This window comes from Tachysurus fulvidraco, chromosome 23 (assembly GCF_022655615.1).
Source record: "Tachysurus fulvidraco isolate hzauxx_2018 chromosome 23, HZAU_PFXX_2.0, whole genome shotgun sequence".
NCBI lineage: Eukaryota > Metazoa > Chordata > Actinopteri > Siluriformes > Bagridae > Tachysurus > Tachysurus fulvidraco.
Window position 1 is genome coordinate 6,346,741 of NC_062540.1, and position 19,541 is coordinate 6,366,281.

General features: G+C 38.2%; 1 protein-coding gene across 1 annotated transcript in view; it reads left to right on the forward strand.

Annotated features, from left to right (window-relative positions):
* Positions 1-19,541, forward strand: part of mical1 (microtubule associated monooxygenase, calponin and LIM domain containing 1) — a 29,823-nt gene that overhangs the window by 4,289 nt on the left and 5,993 nt on the right. The window contains exons 2-18 of the mRNA XM_027144990.2: positions 4,688-4,940; positions 5,048-5,255; positions 6,785-6,895; positions 7,116-7,211; positions 8,025-8,180; positions 9,196-9,296; positions 9,764-10,021; positions 10,202-10,317; positions 10,555-10,681; positions 10,820-10,907; positions 11,281-11,428; positions 12,629-12,825; positions 16,155-16,249; positions 16,402-16,467; positions 16,846-17,029; positions 17,367-17,458; positions 18,352-19,273. Coding sequence (XP_027000791.2) covers positions 4,689-4,940; positions 5,048-5,255; positions 6,785-6,895; positions 7,116-7,211; positions 8,025-8,180; positions 9,196-9,296; positions 9,764-10,021; positions 10,202-10,317; positions 10,555-10,681; positions 10,820-10,907; positions 11,281-11,428; positions 12,629-12,825; positions 16,155-16,249; positions 16,402-16,467; positions 16,846-17,029; positions 17,367-17,458; positions 18,352-19,273 — 3,217 coding nt within the window. The 5' untranslated portion in view covers position 4,688. The remainder of the gene's footprint in view (positions 1-4,687; positions 4,941-5,047; positions 5,256-6,784; positions 6,896-7,115; positions 7,212-8,024; positions 8,181-9,195; positions 9,297-9,763; positions 10,022-10,201; positions 10,318-10,554; positions 10,682-10,819; positions 10,908-11,280; positions 11,429-12,628; positions 12,826-16,154; positions 16,250-16,401; positions 16,468-16,845; positions 17,030-17,366; positions 17,459-18,351; positions 19,274-19,541) is intronic.

Consider the following 19,541-nt stretch of genomic DNA (forward strand, 5'->3'; position numbering starts at 1 on the left):
GACCGGGACCTCATTGCTTGCACATGTCGCACACAAATCGGACCACAAATGAACCCACAAACGAACCATACTCAGACCACCTCTGAGTACGGTTCGCTTCTGGGTCTTTTTAAGGGGTCTCAGATCACATGGTTTGTTCACATATACACACAGAACCGCTCCGAGAGCGTTTGGAGGGCTCAAACGAACTAGGTGTGAAAACACGCTAAATGTACTCTCACATGCCACTTTAATATGGGCACTTGTTATATATTCCCAACAAACATCTGAATGGGGAACCAAATGTGATCTCTGGTCAAAGTCACTAAGCACAGAGGTTAGTGCCATTCACTCAGAATCTGTTCACTTTCACTCACAACAGTCTCTAGAGTTTAAACAGAATGGTGTGAAAAAGGGAAAAAAAAATAACATTCAGTAATTCTGTGGATGAAAACGAATTGCTGATGAGAAAGGTCAGAGGAAAATATCCAGACTTGTTTGAGCTCAAATAACTACTGTCGAACTTTGTGGTAAACTGGCAACAACAAGGGTGTCTAGACTATTAAAATGGACAGATGGCAATTTAATTTAGTTGGTACTCACATAGTAGCTGCTACAATATCTACTGTGATGCAATCAGAATGGAATATCTAAATGTATTTTACACAATTTTTTCCTTTGGGTGTAACCTGAATTTTCAACAAGTAATAAATGCACAGAAATATACATAGAAATATATTTCAGTTCTGGGGACCCCATGGTTTTGGGAACTTTAATATAATGTTAAATGAATTTTTTCATGGTAAGGGTTTTCCCAGGCCAACACAATTTCCTGTAACAATGGACTTTGAATGGTGTTGACTACTGTCCTTCAAGCATCTATTAATCTCCTCATGATCTTGACACTGAAAAAATAAACTCCCCCTTTCACCTCCAAACATTTTTTCCTATTTAAGTCGAAAGGGGATAACCAACGCTTACTAAATATGAATATGTAGCACAAACCGAGGGCAATGTATCATCAAGGTTTAAAGTTACTTATCTCTGAGTCACAATTTCCTTGCATATTTTTATGCTTCCTTGTTTTTAAGTCTCTTCCATACTATCCAGTATCTGATGAAACAAGGAAGTGTGGTAGTTAATATTTATCCTGAATAGATACGTAGATAACCTGAGGCTCTTGAGCGTGTTCAGTATATGCACAAAGCTGTTTATAACTTGTCTAGCCTTTTGTGAACATTACAGTTCCAGGAAGTGGTTGTGAGTGTGTCTGCTTGATGGATGTATAAAAAATAACACACAGTGACCACATACACCTAGCTAACAGAAAGTCAGAATTACAACACTGCTATAAAGCCTTGTGTTTTGTAACATTTTGCAACATCCTCTATAATATAAATAAAAATTTCCGGTATTTGTATACTTACTTTTTGTATTTGCATAATACAAATTGAATTGCTGTTTGTATTCTTGTAGTTTTTATAATTGAGATTTGTTTAATGAAGATGTGTCAGGACATCCATCAGAAATGTCACCTGGAAGTTAAGGATTTAAATAATGCTATACAGAATCCACTATATTGCAGAGTGTTTTGTATTGAAAACAGAATTTAATGTCCGTCATCGGTATAGACACACACGGCGGACGAAAGACCGATGTGGTTCCAGTAATGTATTTCAGTTGCTCGAGACAAATTCTCAAAAAAGTTCAGCAAAAATGGTTCTTTAACATGAACCCCCTATAGATCTTATGTTGTGGCTCTTAAGGCAGATCACTCATAACAGTTTCACAGACTTTCATTAACATACTGTAACTTGTTTAAAAAAAGAAAAAAGAGAAAACACTAATTGATACCAACTGATTTGACGGAACTACACTATACACCCAAAAATATGTAGCTGCCTGGCTGTGACCTCAAATGTGGGCCTTTCCCAAACTTTTGCCACAACTGAAACAGATATGAAACACATGAATGTGTTATACAAATATATCGATTTGAATTATGTGAGAGAGAGACAGAGAGAGAGACAGATAGACAAAACTGATCATTACTCAGATAAAATGTCAATGTTTTTATGTGTTTATTATTTAAAGATCTACCAGGCCATCGCAATGGGTAGTAGACCACAAGTCTAGACTGTCTTTGTCTTTAACTTACTTTTTCCACCATGACAACGCCCCTGATCACAAAGTGAGCTCCAAACAAGATCTGGTTTGCTGAGGAAGTATTTTTTTAGCAACAGCCTGCAAAAAGCCCTGACCCCTGAACCCTATTGAAAACCAGTGCAACACCTTATTAATTCCATGCCTGTCCAGAATGGTGTTGAACAAGCATACTCCATGGTCTTGTGTCCACATAATTTGGACCATATTGTGTATCTTCTCCCTGCTTTAAAGGTGTTTCATCTGTTGAGAGTTTGTGGTGTAAGTGCAAAGTGATAGCATGAGGCACCAGTGAGAGAGAACATTTTTAAATACATTTTGTAGTCTTATTTATAGCCATGAATTAATTTGTTAGTCACAGTTAGTCATGACTATTAAGTTGCTTATCCAAATTTTTGTAAACAAGAAATTTTATGCAGCTGGAAGCAGGGATATGGATTTACCTGTTTAATGGGTTTACCTGTTTTCTATGGCACTGATGTCATTCACCTTACCTAAGCTGTTTCTTAACAGTAGTGAATGGATAGGAAGTGGTGTTACTTGGGGGAAAAACAGTTGAGTAACCACTTGTAAAAACTCTGTACTCTTTTATCTTGTGCCACCCTGCGGTTTAATTGCATTCATTTTGTGGACATAATCAGCCCAGAACAGAGGTGAGTCCTGAGAGGCCATGCTGATTTATAGTTTTCCAAATAACCATTAGAAAAGAGTCAGCAGAAACAGAAAACATCTCGCATCAGAGGCGTTTCCACCGTTGCACAATATTAATGACATGTAGATTTATCATGCCATACTCATGAAAATGCCTCGTATTGTTAATGTTTTTGGTTATAAATCTGTAGATTTGAAAAAAAGTAGTGCTTTTTTGTGGCTTAACTTGCCTTGCTCCAAGGTATAAAGTGTAAAATGACTAACTGAGTTGTTTCAAAAAGGAAAAAAATTGTTTCAAAATTGTTTAGGAGCATGTGACCGGGAGTATATTTGCATCTCTGACTAGTACTAACAAAGAGAACCTATGAGTCAGGTTGGAGAAATTAGCAACGTTTCCACTGTGGTTGTTTTACTCTAAACATGGTTACATGTCCAGATAGCTGTATTTACTTGTGTGTGTGTGTGTGTGTGTGTGTGTGTGTGTGTGTGTGTGTGTGTGTGTGTGTGTGTGTGTGATTCACATTGTTCACAAGTGCTGTCCTGCAACTTAATAATAATAATAATAATAATAATAATAATAATAATAATAATATGTTCCCTAATAGTTTAGCTAGTACTATCATATGCCCAGTTTGATGGTGATGACCACATAACCGCATCACCAGACCCTCCCCTGTTGGTGAACACCACCTACAAACCTTTTGTTACTTTTACAAAGGTCTTTAGGAAGGTGTCACTTCTTGCCTCAGATCTGTTCCCCAAGGCTCTCTCTAAAGGGAGCATTAGGTTCCCATTGATGTAGCTCTGATGTATACCCCTTTACCTTGCCTTAATCCATAAAGGGGATTATAATCCACAGTACTCGGTCTAAAATCATGGTTTTCTCTCCCACAAAAGAGAGATGCTTCTTGTCTCTGGTGGAGGAATTTAATTACCTCAAGATCTTGTTAATTATGAGATTATCAATATGAAATGAAGACAAATGACAAATGATCAGAAGTACCAGTATTGCAGTCACTGTACTTGTGATACTTATCTGTGGTTATAAAGCAGAAGCTCAGTTTTTGGATGAAGCTCTCTATTTTTGTGTCCATGTGATCTGCCTCACCCACTGTAACAAGCTAGAAATAATAGAGGCCAGAAAAATAAGAGAGGAAATTTGGTTCATCTGCTGTGTTGCTAGAATTAGCCCTGTTGTAGGTCCAGAAGCTCAGCAATCCAGGGTAGGAAGAAAGTGGAGCTGCTGCCAGCTTAGATTAAGTGGTTCATGCACCTTACAAAGATTTCCCCTGGTTGGCTCCCACTAGAGTCAGCCATGTCAATTTGGGCAGAAACCCTTGGGACAGACTTAGAAACAACTGTAAAGATTCTATCTCACAGAGAACATATACGGTACCCCCCAGTAGGACCTAGAGTTTGTGGCAAGGTACAGACAAGTCTGGGCTGATCTGGCCAGAGCAAAACCTGTTCAGTTCTACTTAAATTTTGATGATGCACTCAAGCAAAACAAGAAATGAGTAGGGGTGAATAATTATTATAGAAAATGTATCTACTTGTCATCCAGACAAATACGCAGTGATTGTCTAACTCAAGCAGGCATTGCCATCTGCCTTATCAGAGCAGTTTACATAAACAGCTATTATGACACGACCTGTTTTGCTAGTTCAAAGGTCAATGCCAGCATGCTAGATTTATTCATATGGAACTCCTATTGTGTTTTGTGCACCTGTTCAGAAGAGCTTATTGGGCCTTATCGCTGTATTATCTAGTGCTATTCTCTGAATGATAATGACCTGTGTGTGCTCTAATAATGATCACACATTTCTGTTCAACAGTGCAAAAAGAAATGTGAGTCAGTAAACATGTTGACATGAATTGTGCTCTTCACCCACAGCATGACTGAACCTGTTAATTCAGGACATGCCGTGTTTGAACGCTTTGCGTTGGCTCAGACATGCAAAGAGGTGCAGCAGAAATTTGGTGAGTTATGTCGCCATCTAGAGCTGGACGCCCAGGACTACCGCCACTTTTACAGTAAGCTAAAGGAGAGGCTGAACTACTGGAAAGCAAAGGAACTCTGGCAGAAAATTGACAAGAGGGCAGCACACCCAGACTATGAGCAGGGCAAATCCTGTGCCAATACAAAGGTATGAACATTTGCTCAAAGAAATAATGCTGAATATTGAGTACTCAGTTTTTTATTCTCTTTTTTTTTTTGTCTAATTTTTTTTCCCCCATGTTTCCTCTGTTACAGTGTTTAGTTCTGGGAGCAGGCCCATGTGGCTTGAGGACAGCAATAGAGTTAGCTCTGCTAGGTGCACAAGTAGTCTTGTTGGAAAAGAGAACATCATTCTCCAGGAATAATGTCCTGCATCTGTGGCCATATACCATTCGAGACTTACGTAATCTTGGTGCAAAGAAGTTCTATGGCAAATTCTGCTCAGGTTCTCTCGACCACATTAGTGAGTGTTCTTATTTTACCTCTTGTAAATTTATTAAGTTGCAAATACCATATTTGTCATTCTAATTAATAATCAGCTAGTAGCTTTGTAGCACGGACATCATCGTATTAATGCCGTGTTAATTATGAGTCAGAAACTCTATATAGAGTGCAGGGCACATAGAATTTATTCAGATCTGCAAAAAAAAAAAAAAATGCACACAATATTGTAGCTTAATTTGCCTGGAATATGGACATTTCACATCCAGACTATTAATTTGTTCATATTTATTCATAGTACATATTTACATGGCAGAATTAAGCTATATACCACCAGGTAAAAGTGAGGTTAAACTGATGCCTACAGCCCAATCATAGCCGTGTTCTTTTTAAGCATAACAATGAATGATTTCAAGTGCAACCACAACAGACACTTGTATATAAATATATAAACAAAAACTTTGTTTATTTTTGCTCCACCACTGGAATTAGATCCTGAAGAAGCCACAGTCAGTGATAGCTAGCTCACAATCGAGGTGCAATCTTGCTGAAACAGACTTCCCTTCTTTCTTTTTTATCTTTATCTGACAAGTGTACATATTTCCAGTCAAAATGTATGCATCTTAGGGAGTTTCTCTTTGCCATCATTGTCTCAGGATTGCTCATTAATGCTTTAAGACAGTTAAAAGTGCTATACAATTAAAATTAAATAGAAAAGTTTGGTGTGTCTGCTGATGAGATCACTAACTGTTTCAGTGGGACCATTTCTAGAATTGAAATTTTACCAGCCGTACACGGACAAGTGGAGCGCTACCAAAATGTGAAACATCCAAGTGTAGGCATACATACAGTATAGACACACTTGGAATGCTGCTGTTCCAGTCTACTAGGGGAAAAAGCATACTTTTTAGTGAACTTTACACAACAACCATTTTGTTTAGCATATGTGTTTAAACTAATGTGCTTCATGCATTTCTAAATCCTGCCATTTGCTGCACTTGCTGACAAGTTAATCAGCATGCATGGATAACAGATGAACTTTTTTGGAAACAAGAACATGCAAAACCACCAAAATTGAAAAAAGAACAAAGAACACAATATTTGTACACATACATACTTCACATACTAATGCTAATCGTAATGTACACAGAAATATGTATATATGTATAACTCTTTTGCAAGCACAATATGCAGTCAGAAAAGTAAAGAAGCTAGACAGATTAGATTTTATTATTTTTTTCTATACAGGTGATTTAAAGAAACCTACAGAAACGTGATGTGCCTGAAACTCGGAACAAGGACGTCAGGCATTTTTTTAGCCTGGTCAGATTAACCTGATTTAGCCCCAGGACCATGGTTTGACCAATCAAACCATGGTACTGGGGTACACTGGATCATCCTTTCGCCATATATAGCTAATATATGTATTATTTGTCCATCACTGTAGTGTTACTGGATGAAAACAATACAAAGCACAAAACAGCAATATATTTAAATGTGGAATTCAAAAACACTTATCTGTCTGTATTTGTAATTATTTCGCATATGCAGGTATCCGGCAGTTGCAGTTGGTTTTGCTGAAGCTGGCTCTGCTCTTGGGGGTTGAGGTTCACACTGGAGTGACCTATAATGGTTTGGTTGAACCTCAAGCATCAGGAACAGGCATGTCATTAGTTTATATACAAAGCATTCACTTTAAGAGTCATGATTGTTTTTGGCTTATACACAGTTATAAAAGTATATGACTTGCAGTGAAATGAAAATCCAGCCACTCCTTAAAATAGAATAAACTGAAATAATAAGAAAATTAATTCTACTGCATGTTTGTGGTAAAGTGTGACCTTAAGAAAAGCTGGAAACTCTAACACTGGTTCTCCTTCAGGCTGGAGAGCTTTGTTGCATCCCGAGTCTCACCCTGCTTCTTCCTATCAGTTTGACGTTTTCATTTCAGCTGGAGGAGGAAGATTTGTACCTGATGGTAAGATTTGTCTGTAAAGACTAGGGTGAGAATGCTACTTGTACTTTTCATAATATTTCCATATTCAAAGGCTAAAAGCCCACATTTAAATGTAGTCACCTAGTATAAGTGAGTTAATTCGTGTTGCCGATCGAAGTAGGAGAAGATTTTAGAGTAAGTAAAGCTGTTTTATTTCAATAACACGAGTGTGTAACTTATTCTAAAAGTATATAGTCTGAAAGTCATATTATTTTTGGCTAAAGACACTTTTTTGGACTCTTCGTTTGAACTCTTCTTTTTGTGATTTGAATATTATATATAAAATAATAGTCTATAGTCTTCTCTCATGCATGCAGTGCAGTACTTATGTTTATTGTTATGTAGTGTGAATAGGTTTTAAAGATTGTATCAGTTCAGGATCAACCCTGATCAGGATAATGAGCTTACTAAAGAGGAATAACTGATTTTAAGTTACATTTATTTAAGTTATATTTATATATATAAATTATGACAGACAATGGACAAAAAACACCTAGGTGTTAAAAGTTTGCGTTTGTTAACAATATACACACTATAACAGTTTTAATAGTGTGCCAAATGATGTAATTGTTAGAACTATCTAAATTCTTATTACCAGAATGTTCCATCTGTATCTGATGTGGCCTGTGATCTACTTGATGTACAAGTGATGTACTGATCTACCTGATGTACAAGTGTGTATTATTAGATTAGTCAATTTGTGTGTGTGTGTGTGTGTGTGTGTGTGTGTGTGTGTGTGTGTGTGTGTGTGTGTGTGTGTGTGTGTGTGTGTGTGTGTGTGTGTGTGTGCGTCAGGGTTTAAGAGAAAAGAGCTGAGAGGAAGGCTGGCCATCGGTATCACGGCTAACTTTATTAACCACTTCACCACAGCCGAGGCTCAGGTGCCAGAGATCAGTGGCGTGGCACGCATTTACAACCAGAAATTCTTTCAGCAGCTTCAAACAGAGATGGGTATGGAAGCAGGACATTATGGAAATAAGTGGACTTATGAACAGACACACACAGTGTACACATAGTTGACACATACATACTTCACATACATGCTAATCGTAATGTACACAGAAATATGTATATAAGTCAAAGGTGAGGACTCAGTAAACTATGTATTTTTAATTATCAGTAAAATATTAGTATAATGCCTCATGGTCCATCTCTCTCTTGGTACAAGGAAGATATGCATCAAATCTCTACTGTTTTCTGGTATTTAGGTGGTGAAATGTGCTACCCCTAGATTTTTCAAACAGCTGAGTCACTGGTTGTTTTTAACTACCTTGTTTTTGCCTCTAGCTCTTACTGAAGTACTTAAATTAGCCTTTCTGTAATGCCATTTCCAAATGCCATAAATGTACATGGAATATGATTGAAATTTATTTTTAAGATCCAGCTGTATGGAAAAGTTGTGGTCATTTCTGGACAAAGGAAATATTTAGGGTTTTTTTAAGTGGAAAGAAATAAACACAACCTCTGCAATAAACTATTTAAAAAATCTTTAAAAAATTGTTAATTTACATTTTTGCACATGCCATTTTTTCCCCCTAAGCATGTAGTTTTTATTTATTTATAACTCAGTATTTATTTATAAAGCAGGTAGGGGCTCACATTAGTTGGTAACTGAGTAAAGTTCTTTACAAATTTGGTTAGGAATGTAGCAGAAATGTTCAAAATGTCATCTGGAATATTTTTAAGAATTTAAAATTTAATTGTATAATTTAAATATGTGTTGAAAGTTTAGTAGATTTGATTTTTTTTTTACATTTTTTGTCACCAAATTAATTTTATATGTTTTATCCTTGTCTTCATTATTATTCAAAATTATTAGAAAAATATTAGGGAAGTAAAGGAAATTAGCCGTTCTATGATTGGGGTGTACAAACTTTTGACTGGTAGCAAATGCAACCATAAACGTGGTTTTCAATTTTCTTTAAGAATTCTTCTGTTGTTTCATTTCTCTCCTTTGACTGATCAGGTATTGATCTGGAGAACATAGTCTACTATAAAGATGACACTCACTACTTTGTCATGACTGCCAAGAAAAACAGTCTACTGAAGAAGGGGGTCATCAAGGAAGTAAGCATTACATTGATCTGAAATGAGCACATTAGTTTGCACATTAGCCTCAGTGGGTTCTCATTATCAATTTTTCCAGTATTACTTTTTTACATGATTGGATTTAATCTGCAGGTTATTTTAATAATGCCTTAAACTCCAATGTTATTTAACCGTACTATGTTATGCATCAATTCTTAATAAGTACATGTAAAATGACACAGATTTAGCTAAACTTGAATAAACTGCAAGCTCATCAGCATAGTATGAAAAATGAATATCATTAAAACATCTGATGTCGTACCATTTCCTTTCAGTTAATCCTGTCACAGTATTAATGTTAGTCAATAAACCATCTCTCTCAAAAAAAGTGACCTGAATTGAGACAATTCATACCCATCTGTATGCAGACACTGTCTCAAACTCTGTGAAGCAAAGCGACACGTTTAATGATGTGCTTGATTTTCTGGTTTATCTCGTTCTCTCAGGACCACGCTAACGTGGAGCAGCTGTTAGACCCTGCAAACGTTGACAGTAAAGCTTTACAGAACTATGCATATGAGGCTGCCTCATTTTCCACAGGCCGCAAACTTCCTAACCTCGAATTCGCAAAGAATTACAAGGGAGAAGCCGACATAGCCATGTTCGACTTCACCTGCATGCACCGTGCCGAGAACTCCTGCATGGTGATGGAGCGCAGAGGCAAGAAACTCCTCATTGGTCTGGTGGGAGACTGCCTGGTGGAGGTGTGACAGCCAAATCTACACCTACACTGCATCAGTTTTATTTTTACTAACAGTTATATCTTTAGCTGAATTACAACTGCAGTAACTGACTGAGACTGTGCTAGTAGATTGAAGTATAGTATTATAGTTGAAACAGCTAAATTTTCCACCTTGAATTAATCCAGTTTTTGATGTGTGTAGCCCTTTTGGCCCTTGGGGACGGGAATTGCACGAGGGTTCCTGGCTGCTTTTGACACTGCATGGATGGTGAGGAGTTGGGGAAAAGGAAAGCCACATATGCAGGTTCTTGCAGAGAGGTAAAGAGAGCCGTGCAAATATTTCTAATATCTTTATAATAAATACATCCTCTGCTAATATTTGGTTTTCTATCTTGTGTTTGTGCTACATGATCGGATAATATCAGGATTTTACAACAGCTACTAAATGTGTCAATATGCTGGGAGCATCACATAGTCTCCTTCTGAGCACATGTAGCTTAAACAGGCTTTATTAGAAAAAAGACTGATCAGATCTCCATTATTTGAACCAAACAGGGAAAGTGTGTATCAGTTACTATCACAGACCACACCTGAGAACACGAGCAAGAACTACTCTGCCTACAGCATTAATCCCAGCACCCGTTACCCCAATGTGAACATGTCCTCCATGAAACCTACACAAGTAATTAGATGAAATATTTACTTTGCTCACTGAACCTTTGCTTGACTTACATTTTTTTAAATATATGTATTAACCTGTATATATGTAGTACCTGTTAAATAGTTTGTGATCTGTATGGTGTATGTTGGTGTACTTCAGGTGCAGCATCTGTATAATTTTGAGGACTACTTGGATAGCAACAAATCCAGCCAAAAGGAAAAAGTTTCATTATGTAATAAATATCAAGGTGCGTTAATGACACAATCACTTGCCCCTAATTTCACTGTACTTCCACAGTCACTTTACTGACTGTTTAAAATCTAAACCTGTCCTTTTTTCCCTAAACAGTATTAGTATAATGATATGGTTTATAGTGTTGTATTGGTCGAATTCGATATGTCTCAAGCTCAAACGATACACTAACCACACTGCACACTCATAAGGTAGACTGTTTGTCGTAAAATTACATGACCTATGATAAAAAATTTTGACCTAATCAACCCACACTCCATTATAGTAATATATAGTATTGCTACATTTTGGTTAGTACAATGTTTCCTTCTTGGGGTATTTATTTAATTTGCACCTAGTGAGCGATAAGATTTCTGTGCTGTGTGCAGCTTCCCTGCGACGTGTGGTGGACCTGCTGAACTGGTGTCAGAAACACACAGCCTGGTGTGATAGGGTCAAGGTGAAAGACCTGAGTCAGTCATGGAGATCTGGCCTGGCACTCTGCGCCCTGATCCAGCACTTCAGACCCAAACTCATGTAAGGCTTCTTTGTAGGACAAAATAAATTATGACTACAGATTCAGATGATTGGTGCAGTGGGTTGATACAGTATTATCATTCAAAAAAAAGGAATCACATGCATCCATCCATCCATTCATCCATTCAAGCATTCTCTTCACTGCTTATCCTAATGGGTTGGCGGGGAGCCTGGAGTCCATCATCAGAGTCTCAGAGCACACAATGAACAGGATGCTGGTCTATCACAGGGCACAGTTACACACACTAGGGCAAAATTTAGAGATGCCAATTAACCTACACCGCAAGTTTTTGGACTCAGGAAGGAAACCAGAGTTTCCGGAGAACATGCAAACTACACACGTGGTGGAGGTGTGAGACACATGTGCTAACCACCAAGCCACACAAACCCCTGGTGTAACATTTATAATATATGTGTATAATTTTTTTTTAAATTATTATGAAATGCATTGGAGAAACCCTACTGTTTGTTCTAGCAAATGAAATCCTTTCCATCCAGTCTTTAAAACACACACATGCACAACTGACATAACAGGACAGAGTGAAGTAGTATTCTCAGAAAACATAGTGATTATATTAGGTTATAGCAGTGTTCTTGAACGTAATTGGTGTTTATTCATTCTCTTTAACAGCGGTTCTGACAGAACACGGGCTTATATCAATGCACTGTATTGTACTGTAATATTTTTACAGTAACAATTTATTCACACCAAATAATAAATGAGTTTTAAAGATTTGCAATTATTTGACAAAGAATCTATTCATTGATGTGGTGAAGATTTCAGTAAAGTATGAAGGAAAGGATTTACTGGTATGTAAATCTGTGTTTTTCTTTCAAATTTACTTAAAAACAGAGTGAAGGAATGACTGCATGTACAGTAGTTGCTATACTATGAGCCTTTTTTACTGAAGTTGCTCAACCTTAAACGTAACAGTTATTGTTTAAAAAGTGTCCTTTCATTCTTTCATCAATAAAAAGTTGTTTGAATCAGAATTTAGAAAAAGAATAAAGCTCTTCATGATGTGCCGTTGTAGGAAAATAATCCTTTAAGGTGGTAACAGTAACTCCGCTTTACATCACACCCACATCTTTTTCATACAACACAAGCACTGTGAGATTTATGCCATGTTTTGAAACTCTACCTGATATTAAGATTCAGTATTTTGTCATGGATTGACCAGGCTTTTTTCTCGCTTGCAGAGACGTGTCCACTCTGGATGAAAATAATGCTGCATACAACAACCAGATGGCTTTCGACATTCTCCAGAAGGAGTTCGGCATCACACCCATCATGTCTTCCAGTGACATTGCCTCTAGCAAGGAGATTGATCAACTGTCTGTGGTGCTCTACCTCACTCAGGTCCACAATGCCTTCACTCAGGCTCCCAAGCCAGCAGGTAGATGCGTAATCAGCACCAGCATAACATTAGATGTACAAACCTTAAAAAATCTCATATTCATACAACGTTCACTAATCAAAACATAAGTCCAAAAGTACCAGGGCTCTGTAATCCATCACACATCATTAAGAGCCTATGGACAGATTTATCCTGCCTTTTTGGAGCTAATCAACCCTCAGTAGTATCAAGTAAACAAGCTATTATTGAGGCTAGCAGTAGAGAGTTCACTCATAGGCCATTTAGAAAAACAGCTTGGAGCAGCAGCAGGAAACCCTCAAAGCCATGCAAATGACACAGCTTACACACACACATTACCTATTTCTCTATTTTCTTGCGAAAATAGAGAAATAGCACTGCATGCATAAATTGATTGACATGGCAGCAAGGCTAATCCCAAATCACCACAGAACATGTCAAAATCCTTATTAAAGTACTATGTGATTTAGGACGTGATCTTTTTTTCCCTTTCGTTATTTACATTTCAAATTCAATCCAAATTTTTAGCATTTCTAACAATAATCACAATAGTCACATAGCAGCATTATAGAAATCCAGATTTCTATTTGGATCCCTAATAAGCAAGTCAGTGGTAGCTCAGTGCTTGATGTGTTGGACTACTGATCGTAAGATTGTGAGCTCAAATCCCAGCACCACCAAGCTGCCACAGCTGGAGTCCTGAACAAGGCCAATAACTCCAGACTGCTCAGTTGTTTATTTGAGAAAAAAATGAACTCGCACTGGATAAGGGCATCTGCCTAAATGATGTAAATGTAAACCAGCAGCAAGAAAGAAACCTTGAGAAGAACCAGACTCTCAAAAGTGACACAGATTATAAATCATTAACGAATGCGTTGATAGCCTGTTCAGTATAATCATCCAGATATGGGCACAGGGCAGCCTTTAGGATAGTAATTCTTTAATTACAAATACACACCACTGCCAAATATGGATATCTTTTCCTTTCATACATTTATAGAAAGTACGTTTTGTGCTGCCCATCTGTGTTTGTGTTTGAATGGCGATGCTTTATCAACGTTGGTTGCTGTTATTTTTTTTACATTTATGGAATTGAAGGTTAAGGGCCTCGCTCAGGGACCCGGCTGTACAACTTTCCGATCGGTAACACTTTAGCTAATAGGCTAGCACACAAAGATGGCTCTTTGTTGTTTGTGCAACACACAATTATAAACACATATAATAAACATTTAGTAGTTTTTGATACAATCGAATTAATCGTCCCATGTCTAGCTGAAAAAAAATAATAAAACGTTCCATTAATGCATTCAAGTCCTTACATGGAGTAAAACAAAAGATTATTTTCAGTGCATTGTTTCTTTTAACAGAACTACACTTACTATAATGGTGTCAAAACGAAAAGAAATGTACAAAGAATGTACAACACATGACAAGCGACACAAAATATAATGAATACATAGTGCGTAACTACATGCAGTAATTATACAGAACAGCAGAAGCGTGACACTATCATTATGTGAAGATGAGCAGACGGATGGTGTTAATGATATCCCCTTGTAGATCATCATAGTTATCAGCATATACAGTAAGTCCAGAAAGATCATAGTAAAATGCTATGTTGCAGGTTGTGTTAGTGGGTGTGTGGTGACAGCTGGCCATTTCTAATGCAGATGAACTAAGTGGAAGCAAGTGTGTCCTTTCGTGGATGCACTACCACTTTAAGAGCTCACTTCCCAGCATGCTCTGCTCTGAATGGGCTGTTCTGTGTGCGGCTCTGTATCTCAAGTGCTGCTGCAGCAGCACACGCAGCATTTAGGAAACACAGAACTCGAATGAGAAATGGCTCGACAGGGGTAGGGTGGGATTCTCCCAACCCTGCTACAGCTGACTCAGACGCACACACACACTCGTCCATTCCATAAGATGGGAAGCTGGCGTCGTCTAAGCTGAAAAGAAAGGTATTAGTGGATGGAGAATGATTTCACATTCTGGGAAATGGGCTAGGTCCAGCATTTTTGCTGTGTTCATCTGGAATCCCAGCCAGATGTGCAGGTAGAGCTGTCACTGGAACAGAATGATGGATGTACTGAAGTGTGCATGCATTCAGGAGAACAGAATCGCATCTGTTGGGGGGGTGGGATGTGGAGTTGGTTGAGGGGTGGAGGGGATTTTTGTATTCACCTAAAATGATGATTCATGATTTGATTATGCAAGGATTAGGAAACATTAATTAAGGTCAAGAAATGTGGAAATGATGTGCGGTGCAAACACAATAACTTGTACTAGGTGAATTATTAACTTTTATTTCCTACCTAGTTCTCTTTTTGCTGTTCAATATTTTATATTTCTCAAATAACCGTATCGCCTCTCCATACTTTTATGTACTTCTATGGACAGATTTTTTTTTTTTTTAACTTGCTTGCTTTATATTCGCCTGATATCAATTAGATTGCTATTCTTTTCCAATTCAGATACAGGAATTTAAAGAAATATTTCATGAGACTAATTCAGGGGGATTTATGAAAGCATTTTTTTTGTACAGTTTCATGAATTGTGCAGTCAAGTATTTATTATTTAAGCTCTCCATCTGAATTGGACCTTCAGAAGAAAAAAAAACATACTTGTGGTTTTTGTGCTACCAAAGAAGTTTTATGGGTTTGATGTCACATAGATTTAAAAATAAAGAATAAATGCTCCAGTGTTTGGAAAGTTGACCAAGTGCAGCTTTGCTGATGATATATGCATCAATGCCTAATGGAAATTGATCAATACTGAATTTTGTAATTGTTGAAAAAAGATGATGTGTATCAAACAACTGATGTGTAAATAACGAATCTTTTTATACTGACGAGTTCATTATTGAACAGCTAGCCAGGTTCATCAAATTTAAGGGTCGAAAGGATTCTAAGCGGTTATATCGTGTAGACGCTATTAAATCTATTCCTAATCAGAATCGATTCAAAATCGAATTAATCAAATCATATCAGCTCAATAAGAAGCTACTGGCTCATATTCTATTTCTAATGTTTTGCTTTTGCACTATATAATCATATTTCATATTTTTATGTATTTATTACAGAATCAACCAGTTGCCCTTAGGTTACTGATATTGATTCACATTAACTGAACTGATTTTTGTGCCAATACGTTACAGACGTGATAGACATTTGGATGATAAACCGTGGAGCTTACATCAATTTCATTAAAAATGTCCATGCAACAGAAAACCATTAAGTTGCTATTCAATATTGTTCTTATATCTTTGTTTGCCACAGCAAAGCATTCAAAGTTCTTCCATACTTATGAATTAAGGGAAGTTGCTGACTTTGTTGTTATCCTGTGTTTCACAGAGCAAGCAAGCTGGAAGTCTCTTTCCTTAGCTAAAACCCGCTCCGCCGTCTTTTTCCTGAACAAGCTGAAGCACAACTCTCTCCAGAGACGCAAGGTGAGCACCAAACACCTGGCCTCGTTCACATCGTACGCTACAGTCTTTCCCATCCATCAAACTGCAGTTGCAAATTAACACTAAATTCATTGTTTGTCTGGTTGACTTACATAACATGAGCAACAAATGAGGTCATGTGACTTGTCCCACAGGAGCGTCTGGCTGCTGAGAGAGAAGAAAAGGAACGAGATATGAGGGAGGAAGAGAAAAAGACAGCCGTGAGTACTGCCTTTTTAATGTGGGATGTATGTGTGTGTGTCAAGCGCATGTGAGACAGTCCCTGCCATCGCAATGTATGTGTGCTACAGCTTTATCTTCAAAGAGCAGTTTCTTCCTCGCTTTTTTTTTAACTTGCTGATTAGCACAGATAAAAATAAGCCTCATGAATATGGATGGTGTTTGTATACTAATGACCTTTCACAAATTGTACAAAACAAATTGTATATTGTGAGACTGTAGATTCACATTTGCTTTGATTTATTTCCCCCATTTTTTTCAAGCTCTGTGGTCAGGGAATGCTGTTTTTTTTACCCTTCAGTACAGTAGGTGCGTAGACATCACTTTTCACATCATACTTCTTCTGTCTCGTGCCGCAGCTCGTGCCCACAGTGCCTGTGGCAGACGTAGGAAGCAGCGAGCTGTGTTACTTCTGCAATCAGCAGCTCTACTTGCTGGAGAGGGGCAGCGCTGAGGGCAAGTTCTTCCACCGCAGCTGCTTCACATGCCAGCAATGTGGCACCACACTGCGCCAGGGAGGATACACCTTTCACTCCGACACAGGTCAGCCGTTTCACTGTACATCATTTGTCACTAAATGCTAAGCATTTCACGTAAATGCCACTGAGCTACACACATGACTGTCAAGGAACAAATATTCAGAGGTTCATTTTATTTTTGATTAAATATGTAAACCGATCTCAAATGTTTTGATTACAAGATGCTAAAAAATATTTTTTTAAATAAACATGCTCAAGTGTTCAAGTGTTATGTGCACAAACAATTTAAAATGCATGCCTAATTCCTACATTTCTATATCTTCTCTCCTGTGTCGAGCAGTATGATTGCATGCCAGCGTGTTGTGCCAGCTTCAGCAGTTTACTCTTTGCTCTGTCCACAGGGAGGTTTTATTGCGAGCAGCATTCTGAGCCAGAGGAGGAGAAGAAAGAGAAGAAAAAAAGAGAGCAATCAGATCAATCTGCAGGTGCAGAGGTATGGAAATAATCACAGATGATTACACTAATTATGTATTAGTGCTCACATCATTTTCAGTCTACTCCATTAGCGTCACAAAGTTGATTAATAATACAAATCTGTGTTCTGTGTTTCTCTGGGAGATTTGCTCTACCATACCTCATTATGAAATATTACTTCCTCTTCACTGCGAAACGCAAGCATTTCTGCATGCCTGGTTTGTATTTCTGTGATGATCGTGTAATGTAGTTTCTGCAGAGAGAGGAAAGATTATAAAGGAGATTGAGTGTGTATGTGAGGAGTGCTGTAAAGTAGACCTATTGCCTGTGGAATCATATTCTAGATGTTTTATGACATTTCAGTATTAAAGCAGTATTATGCTTAGTTTACAAAACATGTCTTGTTTGTCAGATGAATCAGATTAACACAACGCCCCCTTTATTCCTCACAGAACGGTTTTTTAAACTGAACATATAATCATAACTAAAGATGACACGATGCAGGTTTTCTCTTTCTAATACCATTGCTAAAACCTTCAATATAAGTCAGTAGTAATCAGTTACATATCTTCAACTACTAAGCTTCAACATGTGCAGCATTTTGTAACATACACTCACACACACAGACATTCATACTGTATTTTAATCCTTTGTTATCCAATGCAGCATTTTCTGCTGATCTTAACCTGGAACCCTGGGTATCAAATCAGTGCCATATTAAATGTTACTCTTACTAACAATTTTTCCTGAAATGAGATGTTGCTGGTCTCCAGGCTTAGGAGTGGAATGAGCTCTGCAGTCTACCATCCCTTACTCCACTTTACTGCTCTCTATTGGTGCACTGTATGAGAGTGTATTGTAAATGGCCGCATGTCAGTGTAAATGCAATAGAATTTTCTTCCCTCTTTGCAGGATCTTAACAGGCCACTGGACGGAGACAGTGAGCAAATTGAGGAACAAAATGGGAAAAATGAATCGAGTCAAAACGAGCACAGGGAAGAGAGTGTGTTTAATGTGACACCTCGGATGTTTCGCTCTGTAAAGAGAAAAGGCTCCTATAAAATATCTATCGATCCAGACTGTGATGAAACCACAGAGTCTAATATGTTCACAGAGCAAGAGGACCAGCTGGTATTGAGTCGTGCCAAAGATGTTGTGACCAATATGTCTGGCATGCCTACAGAATTGGGGCCAGTAAGCCAGACACAGCCAAAGGACAACAATGTCCAAAAAAGTGAGGTGTCTTCCTGTCCTGTTGCTATCCCCGTGCCAGTGCCAGCACCCCGCGGTTCCCGAGTGCCTGTCCCTAAACCTCGCACCATCCATAACGTAGTGTCCTTGCCTACTGAAACCGAGGCGAACCGAGATCTGACCCCAGACCTCATTGGCTTCACATCAGAGGCAATCACCGTTCCAGAAAATGACAAGGACTCTGAAACTCCTTCCACTGACAACAGCCTGAAAATGGACAGTGAATCCAAACCCAAGCTATCGCTTAAGAAACTCCAGTTGACAGCCGAGGAAAAGACGGAGCTCATAAACCTTACCTTCAGCCAGGACTCGGACTCAGAGACCCCGGCGTCCTCGTCGTCTACATCCTCATCCTCCAGGCCACAGGACAGAGGAGGAGCGGAAGAGGAGGGTTACTCGAGTGGGGGAGCATCATGGGGCCACATTCGACAGAAAAAGCTTCGTCGGGGTTTGAGAAGGAAAGAAGAGGTTCAGAGAGAGTGTCAATTTCACCCGGGAAGAGTCCGATCCAAGTTCTCCCCCTGGAACCTGTCTTCACCACGGCTACAGCATCGCTTCAGTGTGCTGCAGATCCATCCTTCAGGTACAGACTTAATGGAACTTACTCTTCTAGCTGATTTAAATTTAGCTTTTAAAATGTATAATGACATGAAACCATCAGTTACAACTGTTGATAAAAGTGATTCGGGAATATCGTCCTTAATGTTTACATTCATTTACTGTTAATCATACTCAGTAAAGTAAACACATAAATGTTGCATATTCATGGCGTTCTAAATATCTGATCTCAGCATCGGTACAGGATCAGAATTATTCTATTTATTCTTCAGTGCAGAAAGTGAGGACCAGTT